The 13,768-nt window shown below is 51.7% G+C and overlaps 3 protein-coding genes across 3 annotated transcripts; 1 reads left to right on the top strand and 2 right to left on the bottom strand.

The window, feature by feature from the left end:
* Nucleotides 1–5,807: 5,807 nt before the first annotated feature.
* Nucleotides 5,808–7,527, bottom strand: BO79DRAFT_218821 (uncharacterized protein; the record flags this gene model as incomplete). Its single annotated transcript, XM_025683430.1, has 6 exons — nt 5,808–5,864; nt 5,908–6,024; nt 6,335–6,354; nt 6,525–6,526; nt 6,629–7,400; nt 7,452–7,527. 6 exons carry the CDS (start codon nt 7,525–7,527, stop codon nt 5,808–5,810), a joined length of 1,044 nt encoding a protein of 347 aa, XP_025538449.1.
* Nucleotides 7,528–7,879: 352 nt separating this feature from the next.
* BO79DRAFT_238454 (short-chain dehydrogenase/reductase) lies at nt 7,880–10,822 on the top strand (the record flags this gene model as incomplete). Its single annotated transcript, XM_025684817.1, has 4 exons — nt 7,880–8,854; nt 9,430–9,541; nt 9,668–9,881; nt 9,956–10,822. 4 exons carry the CDS (start codon nt 7,880–7,882, stop codon nt 10,716–10,718), a joined length of 2,064 nt encoding a protein of 687 aa, XP_025538448.1. The 3' UTR covers nt 10,719–10,822.
* On the bottom strand, nt 10,706–13,679 carry BO79DRAFT_28976 (ATP-dependent RNA helicase DBP10). Its single transcript, XM_025688812.1, has one exon. It carries the CDS (start codon nt 13,631–13,633, stop codon nt 10,832–10,834), a length of 2,802 nt encoding a protein of 933 aa, XP_025538447.1. The 5' UTR covers nt 13,634–13,679; the 3' UTR covers nt 10,706–10,831.
* Between the last annotated feature and the right edge of the window lie 89 nt (nt 13,680–13,768).

The following is a 13,768-nucleotide window of genomic DNA, read 5'->3' as shown; positions in this document are numbered from 1 at the left end:
AGTTGATACTTTTTTTTTTTTTTTTTTAATTCTTCTGTCCCCCCTGATCATCCTAGCCTGATCATTAATTATCATTGGGTGATCTTCTAACTGTTCAGTGTCTTATGGTATGGAGACCATCTTTTCCTTCCTGTTCGCTGAGCAGGAGTTCCCGCCGAGGAAGTGAAGGGTTTGCTGGTCCTGTCCGGCCTGCTGGATCAGAAGCAGTGGCTTGCATAAGATGGGCCATTGGGACTGGATGCCGCTGTCAGTGACACCCACCTAAAAAGGGTAAAAACAAATCCCAGATGGGGAGAAGGAGGAGGAGAAAAAGGAAGAGGGGAAGCTGGAACTGGAACTGGCACTGGGGTTGGGACGAACACCGGCCAGTAAAGAGGAAGATCGACTCTTTTCTTTTTCTTCCATTTTTCCTACCTTTCCCTTTTGCGCCTCTTCTATAATTTTATTTTCCCCTTTTCGTCTAATCATTTATTTCTTACTTCGTTTCAGTTTGATTTTATTTAATTTATTTTACATATCCATATCTATATAATGTTTATTTTCACAATTTACTCTGATTTGTATTTTCCCTTCTCGTCCTTACTATTTCCTCCATGTTTAGTGCCAATCAGCGAGCCCGGAAGCAAGGCGAAGGGGGGAGCCACGGATCGACATGGACGCCCGCCCGCGGCGCCCATTGCCAATAGTCCGCTCGGTAGAATTGGGAGGGGAGGGAACTGGACTACATTCCGTCCCCAGTTTGACACGCGCTACCGAATGACGACGGAGAATGAACAACTGCGCTGCCAGGATTTAAAGCTCGTTCATCAATTGCATTGGGCGGGTAAAACCCAAAAGGTGACGGTGTGTGTATTTCTCTGTGTATTTTCCCTGTGTACCCATCCCACCCTCCTCCCCCCTCACCCCCCCGTGATTCAGGATAAGACTAAGGAGAATGGATGATGTCCTGATCCTGCTAGACTGGTGAGAGCGCGCCCAAGTCTCGGTCTTTCCATACTGTTTGGCTTGATGGGGGTGGTTTTACGCTACCTAGTAAGTAGCAGTATTCCGTAGTCTTGATTCATTTCTTTTTCGTTGGAGAGGGGGGCGGTCGTCTTCCTTCTCTTCTCCCCTTTCCCTCTTCTTCCAGGAAAGGAAGAACCAAGTTCCAACAGTCACTGTGTGTTTAGATCCCAACTGAAAATTGGAGTATGAACTGGGTTTAAAAGAGAGAAAAGAACGTGGTCATCTCGGAATCTCTCCAGTGATGATGTTTCTCACTTTGCCTGCTTTCTTTTCCCCCACTTCCTCCTCTTGCAAGTCTCCTCTAGTATTATTCTGCTTCCCCTCATACTGTATTTTTGGGATGCGCGTCTCATAATTGGGGGCCAATATGCACCAATAATATTGATTTATCTGCTTTTATTCACCTGCTTACGTCGTTCTCTTCCCCTCCTGAGATCAAGGTTGGTATATACTCCGGTCAGGCGTGTGCCGGAAATCGCGCTTCAAGGCAACCCCATTCCCTTCCAGGGCCAACAGGACAACGATAAAATAGCCGCACTGCAGCCGGCACTGGAGTCTAGTCCCGGTCATCGGACGCCATGTTTCTGTTGCTAGGGCTCGAGTACGCCTGCGAGGTGCATAGCTGATATCAAATCGACGTGTTGTCACTCACATGGCTGACCGTTCGCGTGCCGTGCAAGGGATGAAGAACGCTATGAAGACATGACCAATGTAATGCCTCGCGAGGCCTCTGAGGGAGCCTCCTTGGGGGGTTCCAAGCTCCTTAATCGGGGTTGGACAGTAGGATTGTGCTACATATTGGGGCTTCAATGAATAGACGCCAGCTCAATAGCCCGAACCACTGGACTGAGAGCCCGCAATTCTCCGTGTGGTTTCTGCAATAGGTTATGCTGGGTCCCACCCACGCAGCGTTAATACGGAGTGGATTAACGGGTGTGTGCCAGTTCAGGAATGTATGTGCCACATTATGCCAGCGCCGGACTGGATGGATTCGGCCGGTCGGCTCTTGGGGCCCTGCAGGCCAAACCCCGGCAAACCTATGGTCGATCATGATTCAGTTCCAACATAAGAATTGGTTAAGCGTGATAAACACCGGCATTGGTGGCTGAGAAGTAGAAAGTCCGCGTTGGGATGCAAGAATGCTCTAACCGCTCTTGCCATTAGGCTGTCACTTCAAGCATACTAGAGCGCGGAAGCGTCGGTCTAGACTACACTGCATGGTGGTGAGAAGCACGAACAGGGGGAGGCAGATCCCACACACAATGTCCAGCCACAATGTCGAGCTCTCATCCAACGCGTCCTTATTGTCCGGGACATGCGAATAAACCACGGTGATGCTTGCTTCCAAACAAGATGTGGCTGCAGCAACAGCGCCCTGGCCCGTGGAACGACCGTGTACCTCAATGGTTCAATCACCTGAGCGCCGGAAATTTTGCAGGGGGGCCCCAGTGTCGGTGATGGGCAAAAAAGGTTGAATGGCCCCCTCGGATGATCTGACCCTTGGGATGAACGGAAAGATCCACCTGGATTCGCCGAGCACAGAACACGGAACAAGGCGCGTGGGCGAAGCAAGAGGAACCACTTTGGATGGCTTTTTTCGACAACGGTTTTCCCCCATGGCATATGCCATGAAGCGTTAGCAGGCTGGTGTATCACCCACAATGGGATTTTCATTTGCTTTCCTTTTTACTTTCCCTTCTCTTGTCTGGTTGCCGCCCCCTTTTTCTTCAGGTCTAATTGTTGCAATTACTCCTTTGGGTTGGCCTGGACTGACCCAGCGGGAATGTTATCTGGAGACCTTCTTAATACCGAGTCACGATACAATTTTGGGGCCGGTCCACGGGAGCCACTTGCGGGGAATTTCTCAGGTTAACGTTTTGGGCTACCATATGACAGCACCGTCCCTAGCCCCTCCCAAGCTCCATCATGGATCAATCCGAGCTCGGAGACAAAAATTGGGACTGGAAATCATTTCAGATGAGAGATGATCCCCCTAATCCATCCTCCGTCCTCAGCAAAAAGACATAGCACAGACGCATTGATCGGGGGCGGCTATGGCAGTTGGTTGGCAGTAATGGCACATACTTTTTAGTATGCGGGATGCCCGCAAGGGATTTGATTGTACAGCCTAACTATCCTAATCCACTGAAATTACGCGCTAGGACAGACGGGCGGTTCGGTTCTGGCTGTTTCTCGCTGGAAGGGAAGCTGCCAGCACGATGGATCTGCTCATTAGGGGCCGATGACTGCCAATAGTTCAAGCGACCGCGTCCCCATCCTTAGACTCAATGGGGTAAGGGGCAAAGCCATGAAGGATGATGCACCATGCACCATGCAGGCTGGACGCGTACGGAGAGATAGCTTAGTCTGCCACTATAATCACGATCCCCGCGTTCCCCCGGAGAGGTAATACTGGCGAATGCTCGGGCTTTCACCTCAACCCACCCGTACGAGATTACGATGGGAGAGTCTCCACGCAATGGGATTGTTCCAATTGCTAGTAGACTTGAGTGTTAGTGTTGAGCTGAAAACTGCGAAGGAAGCAGATCTGCCATTTCCCCATTGGGGCTTAGCTTGGACGAGGCCACACCAACCCGATTGGGAAACACGCAGTGCCTGACGAGGCAACGATTGGCGTCCATTATTTGTCATCTGCTCGAGGCTCAAACAGACTATCGCTCGGACTACTGACGCCGCACCGATACTAACTCGGCTCTAATGATAGCTAGATACTTATCACGCCAGCTATCGATCTATCTATATCGATGCTGGAGCTGAGCGGGAATTGATGCTGGACCTGTATCCGACTGCAGTCCTCATTTGCTCAGACAACTCGGCTGAGAATGCCTTCTACTCTCTGGTCACCCACTTCGATGTGACCGCCTGACTCATGGCGGATCATCTTAAGACATCAACGGGCGGAATACACACTAAACCAGAGACTAGAGCGGAGAAGGAAAGCCGAGAAGCTCAGACACGGAAAAGCTAATCCAAAAATCACCGGTGTTGACCATCGCTTCATATGGCGATCAGTCTGGTTGCACATCCGACCTCACACAACAACTGCTAGTACGTGTCCGGGCTACACAAGGATATGAATTAATTTTCCGAGAAGGGTCTTCCCGAGAGGGCCCTAGCCATGCTTGGTTTGCGCAGAGCGACACGAGGGGCAATGATCACAGCAGACGCCTAGAGTTGTCTCTGCAACGCCTCGGATATAACTGCTTCTTGCCAACCCGACCCGAGTCATGGGACATCGTGATACGTATCTTTTCTGTTCCGTTCCTTGGGATTGGGCTACATTGTACATCTCTTGGATTTTATTCGATCTCCGTCTAGGCGCGCGGATATGGTAACAGCACAGCAGTGTTGCGTGATAGTTCAATCTGAATACCCGTATCGCTGTGAAGAATCCTCAGATCACGGCGATCACTTTTTCTGCGCTTCACATAGCTTGCGTGTGGTATAATCTACGACCAATTCAAGATTTTGGAAAAAAAGGTAAGGGGGGATTGCCACATTGCCAACGATAACAACGTACATAAACAACTGACGCAAGATCTAGTCGAGCCAGACAATACGATCCGCCATTCGATGGACACTCGCTCTTCACCGAGGTATTGGGCGTCGGGAGTGCGTACTCCGTACGTGTTGACGGCGCTTTGAGCGGACCGAGTGAAAGAGCCACCGTAACGCGGATTGCAGCGACACGACTTCGGAATGACCGTGTACTTCTCTTGGTCCCGGCTTACGATGCTTCGGAGAAGAGAACCAATCAGTCTAGCCTCGTTGCTGGCACGGTGGGTTGCGTGATCTCGAGCATGCCAACGGGTTAAGTCCTCCCAACGATATCGACGTGGCGAGTATGAATGCATCATCATGGCGGCTGTACATGGTATCTCATGCGCTCAATGTGGCTGCTGTGGAACGTGCTGTCGCTACGCGCCCCGTGACAGCCCCAGTGAGGGCAAGTTAGTGCTGCGTATGAAGTACGCCAGCTAGGAGCGGCACCTCACTATCGAAAACTGCGAGCTGGACGGACGTGATTGTCTGCGCGAGTCAGCAGTTGCGTAGGAAAACTTTGACAATCTTTGACGGAGCGATACACGGCGACCGCGTTGACTTCAGCCTTGGCAGTGGCACTTATCCAGTCTACCGGGAGGCCAGATTTTGCGAGCGACATGGCTGCATGACGGACGTTGAGGCGGGCAGCCTGTGCTGCGTTACGGAGTGACCAGTCATCTGCATGGGGCGTTGATGTTGAGCACGTCCGATAATGGCAAATTCAGCAGAGTGTCGGTGAGGATATGACGAGTATTATTGTGAGTTACCCAGTCTGACTTCAAAGTGTCCGCTCCTTTAACTTTGGGCATTTCGCTTCCTAAACGCTATTTCAACTTTTTCTCCTTTGGGTCAGTCAAAGCGATCCCTTATCGGAACGGTCCGTGAAGAGCGCCATTGCTCGCTCCACCAGCGATGGAAGGGGCAGTCAATTATTGACAACGGAGGTAAATCCTTCCATGTCTGCATATCAGACGGCACTTGAAAGCTCCCTATCTCCCTGGCCCGTGCCCTGCTACGGGGTGAATACTCCGTCTGAAGCAGGGTAGATCATCAACAGACGGCCAGTGAGTATGGCTGTTTTATAGCGGCCTGATATGAGGCTTCGACATCAGCCCATTGTAATTGCGACTGATCTGCACTGATACTGCTGAAGTACTAGCTGTGTATCTGCCAACTTAGTATAGTCTGTTAGCAGATATGTCAATCGATAGAGATCATCATACCTGGACTCACTATTATTATGCCAAGTCAATTGACTCTTTCATAACACCAGTCTTTTTCGCAATGACCACTTCCTGAAATATAACAGTGCGGGTTACCTCTGCTAGTTCAACGCACTGACAGAGCCCAGTTGTGAGCTGCACTAATAGCAAGAGAGCCCATTGTGATGTACTCCCCAGTAGTATTATGCCACAGATGCTCAATCAGCCCAGTATAGTTGATCATCGAAAGCTTCTAAATAGATATCTCAATTCCAGTGTCAGACGTAAACCAATAATCATCAGTTACAGTGTTTGTTCTACGTTGAACTACACTCCCTGCCAGCATATCCAAGCCACTTATCTGTTTGTTAGTGGCAGATTATTCTACTGTCATTCCCGTTGATTCATGCTTTACTCATGATATATCTTTACGATATTGGGTATCCCTCAAGGCTTGGTTAGTATCATTCGACTACTAGTCTTTCAGCTAGAGCGTAGACTTGCAGGGAGTATGAAGTGTTGTCTAGGAGTTATCAATTCCATTGGTCTAGTACATTGATTACCTTTCTCAGTAGACTAGTACCTGATTGACTTATGTTATAGGCATACTATGAACACATAATATGCCTTTGATATACACTCAATGATATACCCTAATACTCCAAGTATACCAACCACATCACTATACACTCCACTCCAACTACACCCTCACCTCTAATACACTCCACAGCCAACATCAACATAGCAACATACAACTACCACCACATACCAAGTACTACATAGTAACAACCCTAATCTCCCCCTCCCCCCTCCCGACCCTCCAATAATTACTCCACCTCACCACCTCCTCCACACACCCCTCAACCACCCACCCCCACTTCCTCAAAAACCCCGGCGTCACCTCCCAACTCTCCTTACAATGCGGCTCGCCCCAAACAATCCACCCATTCGTAGCATTTCCCGAAACCTCACCATCATCATCCCCATCAACCTCAACCACCACCCTTTCCCCAATCCTCCCATTTACATCCTGCCCCTGCAAACCATCAAACAACTCCCACCCCTCCATGACATACCCCCCCACCAAATCCCTCACGAACTCCCCATGATCAAAGCACATTTCCCACTTGATCAAATTCTCGCGCATACGCGGCCACGGCACGAGATCTATCCACGAGTAGTGGGTGAGGGTTCGTTGGGAGGGTGTGGGGAAGAGGGATGTGGGGATAGGTGAGGGGTGGGAGTTGGGGATGGTGGTGGCGTAGATGGGGAAGATGAGGCCTTCGTGGATGAGGTGGATGGATGAGTTGGGGGTTGGGCCGGGCAGGAGGGCTGTGGAGTGGTTGTACAGGAGGGTTTTGTTGGTGTACAGGGCGCGGAAGACGTTGTGGGTTATTAGGTGGAGGAGGTGGTCGGGGGGGATACTTGGGGTGGATGGCGAGGTTGGTATGGAGGGTTCAGTGGTTGTTTGTGAATGTGTTTGGGATAGGGGGGATGAGTGGTGTTTGGTTAGTGAGGTTGATGGTGATGATGGTGATGTCTCGTGTTCTGAGACTCGCCAGCGGTGGACGCTGTATGGACGGGTAGGTTGGTCCTTGTGTTGCTGGTGGTTGTTTTTGAGGCGCAGACCTGAAGGGGATGGTTAGTTCGATGGATTGTATTTGATTGAGGGATACTCACGACGTGCTCGCTGGTTTACTCGGTTCTGGAGCTTCTTGCGCTGCCGTTTCTCGTCTGCGGGTGTAGATGACGGCATCGTCGAGATAGGTAAATTTGTCAGCTGGGGAAGGATTTCCAACATCCAAGAAGTCTGTAGATTCTCCTGGATCTTCTCTCTTCGTATATCTCACGAACAGTCTAGATCTTAAAAGGCAAAAACGGTCAGCCATGAAGTCAAAGGAAGATGAAGCCAGATGATGGCCCCGTCGAGCTAACCTGAATAGGCAATAATGTCAGCCATTACTTCTGCCTTGATTGTTATAGATTTCTCTTTCTTCATCATTGTCAACCTGCAGGAAACATTATAAATATGCTGCTGTTCTCAATCAAAATGCAGTATTATTATCACGCATCAACCACACTTTCATCTTCTCAAGTTCTCATCAAACATGTCTTACACTGCCGTCCACGCCACCCCCAAGGGCCCCGGTGATGCCCGACCCACAGCCCTTCAAATCGTCCAAGACAGCAACATGCAGGATCAACTCAAAGGCAAAGTCGCCGTCGTGACGGGCGTCTCCTCCGGCCTAGGAGTCGAGACTGTCCGCGCCCTCGCTGCCACCGGCGCAACGCTGTACCTAACAGCCCGGGACCTGACCAAAGCGCGCACAGCCCTAGGCGACATCTTCCAGCCGGAGACCATGGAGCTGGTGCAGATGGATCAAGCCTCGCTAGCCAGCGTGCGACTGGCCGCAAAGCTCATCCTGTCCAAGACAAATAAAGTGAACATCCTCATCGGCAACGCGGGGGTCATGGCTGTGCCGGACCTCCAGCTCACAGAGGATGGATACGAGATGCAGTTCGCGACAAACCACCTCGCCCACTTCCTTCTGTTCAATCTGCTCAAGCCGACATTACTGGCGGGCAGTACTCCCGAGTTTCACTCGCGGGTAGTTCTGGTCTCGAGTTCAGGACATCGCGTGCATGGGATCAACGAAGCGGATAATTATCATTTCCAGAAGGGTGGGTATGAGCCGTGGGTTGCGTATGGGCAGTCTAAGACGGCGAATATCTATACGGCGAGTGAGATTGAGCGGCGGTATGGGGAGCAGGGGCTACATGGGTTGAGTTTGCATCCTGGGATTATTGCTACGGGGTTGGGGAGGTATCTTTCGGAGGAGCAGATTCAGGCGCTGTTGACTGATGAGACGGTGGGTAGGGTTGCGAAGAGTACGGAGCAGGGTGCTGCCACTACGCTGTGGGCTGCTGTGGGGAGAGAGTGGGAGGGTAAAGGGGGGAAGTATCTGGCTGATTGTGCAGAGGCAGAGGATGGAGAGTATGATGGGCATGTTGGAAGGTCGATTGTGAGTTATACGTATTGGCCGGAGGGAGAGGAGCGGTTGTGGAGAGATTCGTTGGAGATGGTGGGATTGCATGATTAGATGTGTTTGTTTTGCAGTTACTATGCTGTTGTTTCAGTTGATGTTAGATAGTATTATTATTGCAATCAATCACTCCACTTTTTCAATCTTCACACTTATGATCGAGTATATATACGAGATGATATGGTAATCATCTGACAGTCTCCCGACAATCAAGAAACGGCCCCCAAACACAGTCAGCTCACCCCATTCCTCTACTAATAAGTACTAGTATATTTAGCCACACGCTAATCATCCTTCGACCATCAGGCTACAGCCTCATCATGTCAGAGTCAGCGAATGTATAAAGCTGTCTACTCCCTGCTTTTTCTTTTCCCCTCATGCGTACTAACTACACCTACTCTACACATACTGCTACTAAGAATCTCACCATGACAAACATGAAGACCATTACCGTCTGGATAACCCGTACGTTCCATCCACCAATTTTATCTACTATCCTTATATACTAACCATATTCTTCTTTGATAATGTATAGCTTCCGGTCCCAATCCATGGAAGGTCAGTTCTCACACCACTCACACATACCATTTCTTTACTAATCAATAAACTACCAGGTCATCGTCATCCTCGAAGAACTCAACATCACCTACAGAATCAACTCCTTCGGCTTCGAAGACGTCAAGAAACCCCCATTTATCAACATTAACCCCAATGGCCGTGTACCGGGTATGTTCCATCCATCATCCCCTCACTATTACCCCACACTATATCCCCTCTCCATCATCACCAACGCCGAAACATCACAACACCACAATATAACCACAACTAACCAAATAACTAATTAAAATACAGCAATCCAAGACCCCAACACCCCCACCCCCACTCCCGATAATCAACCCTTCACTCTCTGGGAATCCGGCGCCATAATCCAATACCTAATCGACCTCTACGACCCCACCCACAAACTCTCCTTCCCACCAACCAACATCCCCGAGAAACATCTCCTAAATCAATACCTCCAGTTCCAAATGAGTGGACAAGGACCGTATTATGGGCAATGTGGATGGTACACCTCCCCTCTCCCACCTTACCCCGTCCCCCTAACACATTCCTTATAAATGATTTACTAAATGTGTACAGGTTCTCCACCCTCTCCCCCGAAAAACTCCTCACCGCAATAACCCGCTACCAGACCGAAGTACACAGAATCCTATCAGTGCTAAACATCATCCTTACGGGCAAAACGTGGCTAGTTGGTGAGAAATGCACGTACGCGGACTTGGCTTTCCTGCCGTGGAATTGTCAGTTGGGGATGTTGATTCCGTCCGATGACGATGAGGATATTCTGGGCCCGTATCCGTGGGTCAAGGCGTGGCAGGAACGGATGGAGGCGAGGGAGTCGTGGAAGAGGGCGATGGTGGTGAGGGAGAAGTTGATGGGGGAGCAGGGGTTGGGGAGTAATGGGATGCCGGTGGGGGTGAGGGATATTGGGGAGTATGAGGAGGTTATTAGGAGGAGGGAAGAGGGGGGGAGGGTGGATGAGGAGGAGGGGGTGTTGGGGTGTGTTGGTGTTGGGGGTCAGAGTATGAGGGGTGCTCAGGAACAAGGGAAATCGGGAGAGAGAGAGGACAAGGAAGAGGAAGAGAGGTGGGATGAGCAGACTGGGGTGATGGGGTGTGTTGGCGTCAGGAGTATAGGGAAGTATCAGGAGAAAGAAGCGGGAGGGGATGAGAAAGAGGAAGAGGAAGACGACAGATGGGATGAAGACATGGGAGTGCCGGGATGCATTGGGGTGGGGAACCCAGAAGTATATCAGACGCAACTATTACGAGCCGATGGAAAGAAAGACGAAAGATGGGATGAGGAGACCGGAGTGCTAGGATGTTCTAAACTCAGTGTCTAAGTCTACATCACATTATGCCAGTATATTCAGACTCCTGGTATAATTATCACTTTTATCTAACATGGTATCTACATATGCAAAACCTAGCACACAAACCACAAACCTCAAGTCACCTACTTCTTCCTCGACGGCCGAGCATTCTTCTCGCGTCTCTTCTGCTTCAAGTTCCTAGCTAACCGAATATCATCCGTATTCTTCAGCTCACTCTTACCACCCGCCGCGGCCCCTCCAAACTTGCCCAACTGGCGCTCCTTCGCCGCCTCGTTCTTCTTCTTCATCTTATCATAGTCTCCACGGAGCGGATCAGCCCGCTTCGGCGCCTGCTCCTTGTTATGCTTGAAGCGTCGACCACCGCGGTAATGGTTAAGATCCGCCCCGAGACCCGGTGTCTCGGCCTCACCCACACGCGGCAGACGAGTGAGTCGCTTGCCCTTCTTCCACGCGTCGAAGCGTCCACTGCGGAAGCTGGCAGCGATTTTGGCACCACTCTCACCACGCACCAGATGGGTACCCTTCGATCCGTCCTCGTCGTTCTGTCGCGACACGTACTTCTTGTGACGCTTGTCCCAGCGCATCATGGTGCGAGGCTCGCCGAACCCGCGGCTGCCTTCGTCGCCGAGCAGATCCATGGCTGCGTCGCGGGATGCTTGTGCGAAGTTGGCGTTGGTACCGGAGTGCACGCCGTACGCGCGGTCTTCGGCCATGTTGGTGTTGTTAGGGGTGTAGGACATGAAGTATTCGGGGTTCTGGAAGGAGGTGGCGCTGGCGTCTTTCTTGGCCTTTTTGTTGCTGGGCTGGTTGTAGGAGGAGAAGGTGACTTCGAGGTCGGTTTCCGAGGCAAGTGACATGTTGTCGGCAGCACCTTCGCCGGCTTCGTCTTCGTCGGAGAAGGCGCCGTCAGCGTCTTCGGCGTCGGCGTCTCCGGACTTGGTGGGCACATCGTCGTCGTCGAATTCCGATTTCGCTTCTTGAGCGCGCTTCTTCTTCGAGTCGAGCGTGGTTCGGACACGCTTGATTGTGTGGAGCGCCTCCTCGTTCTCGGGCTTGCCGCTGCGGCGGTTGTTCACTTCGAAGATGGTCTCGTTGGGCCGGTAGCCTCCGATACGGGCCAGCATCTTCTCGCGCTCGGCTTCGAGTTGACTGGTCTCGTCGTTGAACAGAGGGTGCAGGGCGGTCCAGTTGTCGGATGAGACAACCTCTTTCGAGCGCTTGGCACTTTCCAGTGATGCTGCATTACGTGTGCGCAAGTAGAGCTTTTCACCCTTGCTGGCGACGGAACGCTGCGCAGCAATGTCCACTGTATCGTCCAAGACCTTGGTCACCCACTCGCAGCTCTGAGACAGGCCGTCGCGGGGAAATCCTCCCACAACCACGTCCTCGGCGAAACTGACACTTTCGCCATGCTCCCGACCAAGGACCAGTCGCCGGCCGAGGAACAGCTGCAGATCGAGAAGGTAGGGGGCATCGGAATCGCGGACCAGACTGTAACTCCAACCGGTGCGACCAGCACGCGCGGTACGACCGACACGGTGGACGAAGATCTTGGCTTGCGAGGGAAAGTCGTAGTTGATGACATTAGCCAGAATGGGAATATCGATACCTCTGGCCGCAACGTCGGTGACGACGAGGATGTTGGAAATGCCGGTACGGAAGTTGTGAACTTGGATTTTACGAGCCGTCTGGTCGAGGGAACCGTAAGCGTAGGAAGTAGCGAATCCTGCCTCTTTCAGCAGGGAATACAAGTAGTCGACGTGGTGCTTGGTCGCGGCGAAAATAATCGTCGAATGCTTCGTGGGCGACTCTTTGAAGTTGATTCCTTTGTCGTCCGATCGCTTCCGCTTCTTCGAAAACCTCCCGCCCTTTCCACTGGCATTCTCTTCCTTCATGCGCTGCGCGGCCTCCGTCGGGCCCGTGGGCATCTTAATCACATTGTGGAGGATATACATCAGGGCACCCTCCTTGTCACTGGACTTGACCGAGAAGAACGCATTCTGCAAATCAGGCGAGATCTTGCTCTCAGTATCCAAACGAACAAGGGTAGGCTCCTGCAGACCAGCACGCGCGAATTCCACCAGGGACTTGGGCAGGGTAGCTGAGAAGAGCAGGGTCTGACGAGTAGATGGCAAGCCGTGAAGAATCTCAGTCAACTGAGCAGCGAAACCCATTTCGAACAGTCGATCGGCCTCATCGAACACAACGTAGCGGATACTCGACAGATCAAGGTGCATTTCGACCTTCAAGTGCAGAAAACGACCGGGCGTCGCAATCACAATATCGGGGTTACCAGCCATCATCGAGAACTGTTCCTCCAGACTATCACCACCAACCAACAACACCGACTTGAGATCCGTGCCCTTCCCCAGCTCCTTCACAACCTTCAACGTCTGCAGCGCCAACTCACGCGACGGCGACAAAATCAACCCACGAGCGCCGACCTGAGTGCTATGGCTCTTCAACTTCTGAATCATGGGAATGACAAACGCAGCGGTCTTTCCCGAACCCGTGCGCGCCATACCCACGACGTCCTGATCCTCCATAATCACCGGGATCGTCTTGCGCTGAATAGGCGTGGGCACGGAGAAACCCTTCCTCGTAATAGCCTTCAACAAGTTCGCATTCAATCCCATGGCCTGGAAACCACCACCCTTCTTCACCGTGCGACCCTTCAGATTCGACGCCTTCCGGTTCGCCGACGCCTGCGTCTCCGCGATAAACGCCTCGTCGTCTTCATCGTCGTCGTCATCGCCGCCGCCGCCGTTCAGGAAATCGAGCTGCTCGGGCGCCGCCGCCTTCGGTTGGCGCTTGGGCTGCTTCGCGGGGGCCTCGTTGTCGGAGTCGCTGTCATTTTGGAACAGCGCATTGGTGATGTCGAATTCATTCTCCGACATAGCCGGAGAAGCGGCTCGACCAGGCATTTTGAAGTAGTGGTCCGGTCAGCCTGGATGGAGTATTTGAACCTATCGTGTGTATGCAACTACTTATCGGCGAGACTTTTTTTGAGAATTCCGCCGGGCGGTGAGGATTGTCGCATCAACGTTGTGCCGGAGCAA

This window comes from Aspergillus costaricaensis, assembly GCF_003184835.1.
Source record: "Aspergillus costaricaensis CBS 115574 unplaced genomic scaffold BO79scaffold_20, whole genome shotgun sequence".
NCBI lineage: Eukaryota > Fungi > Ascomycota > Eurotiomycetes > Eurotiales > Aspergillaceae > Aspergillus > Aspergillus costaricensis.
This window is presented reverse-complemented; position numbering and strand designations above follow the sequence as displayed.

What these genes read in the sequence shown, in the direction of transcription:
- BO79DRAFT_28976 (XM_025688812.1), bottom strand. Translation starts at nt 13,633, where the DNA reads ATGCCTGGTCGAGCCGCTTCTCCGGCTATGTCGGAGAATGAATTCGAC.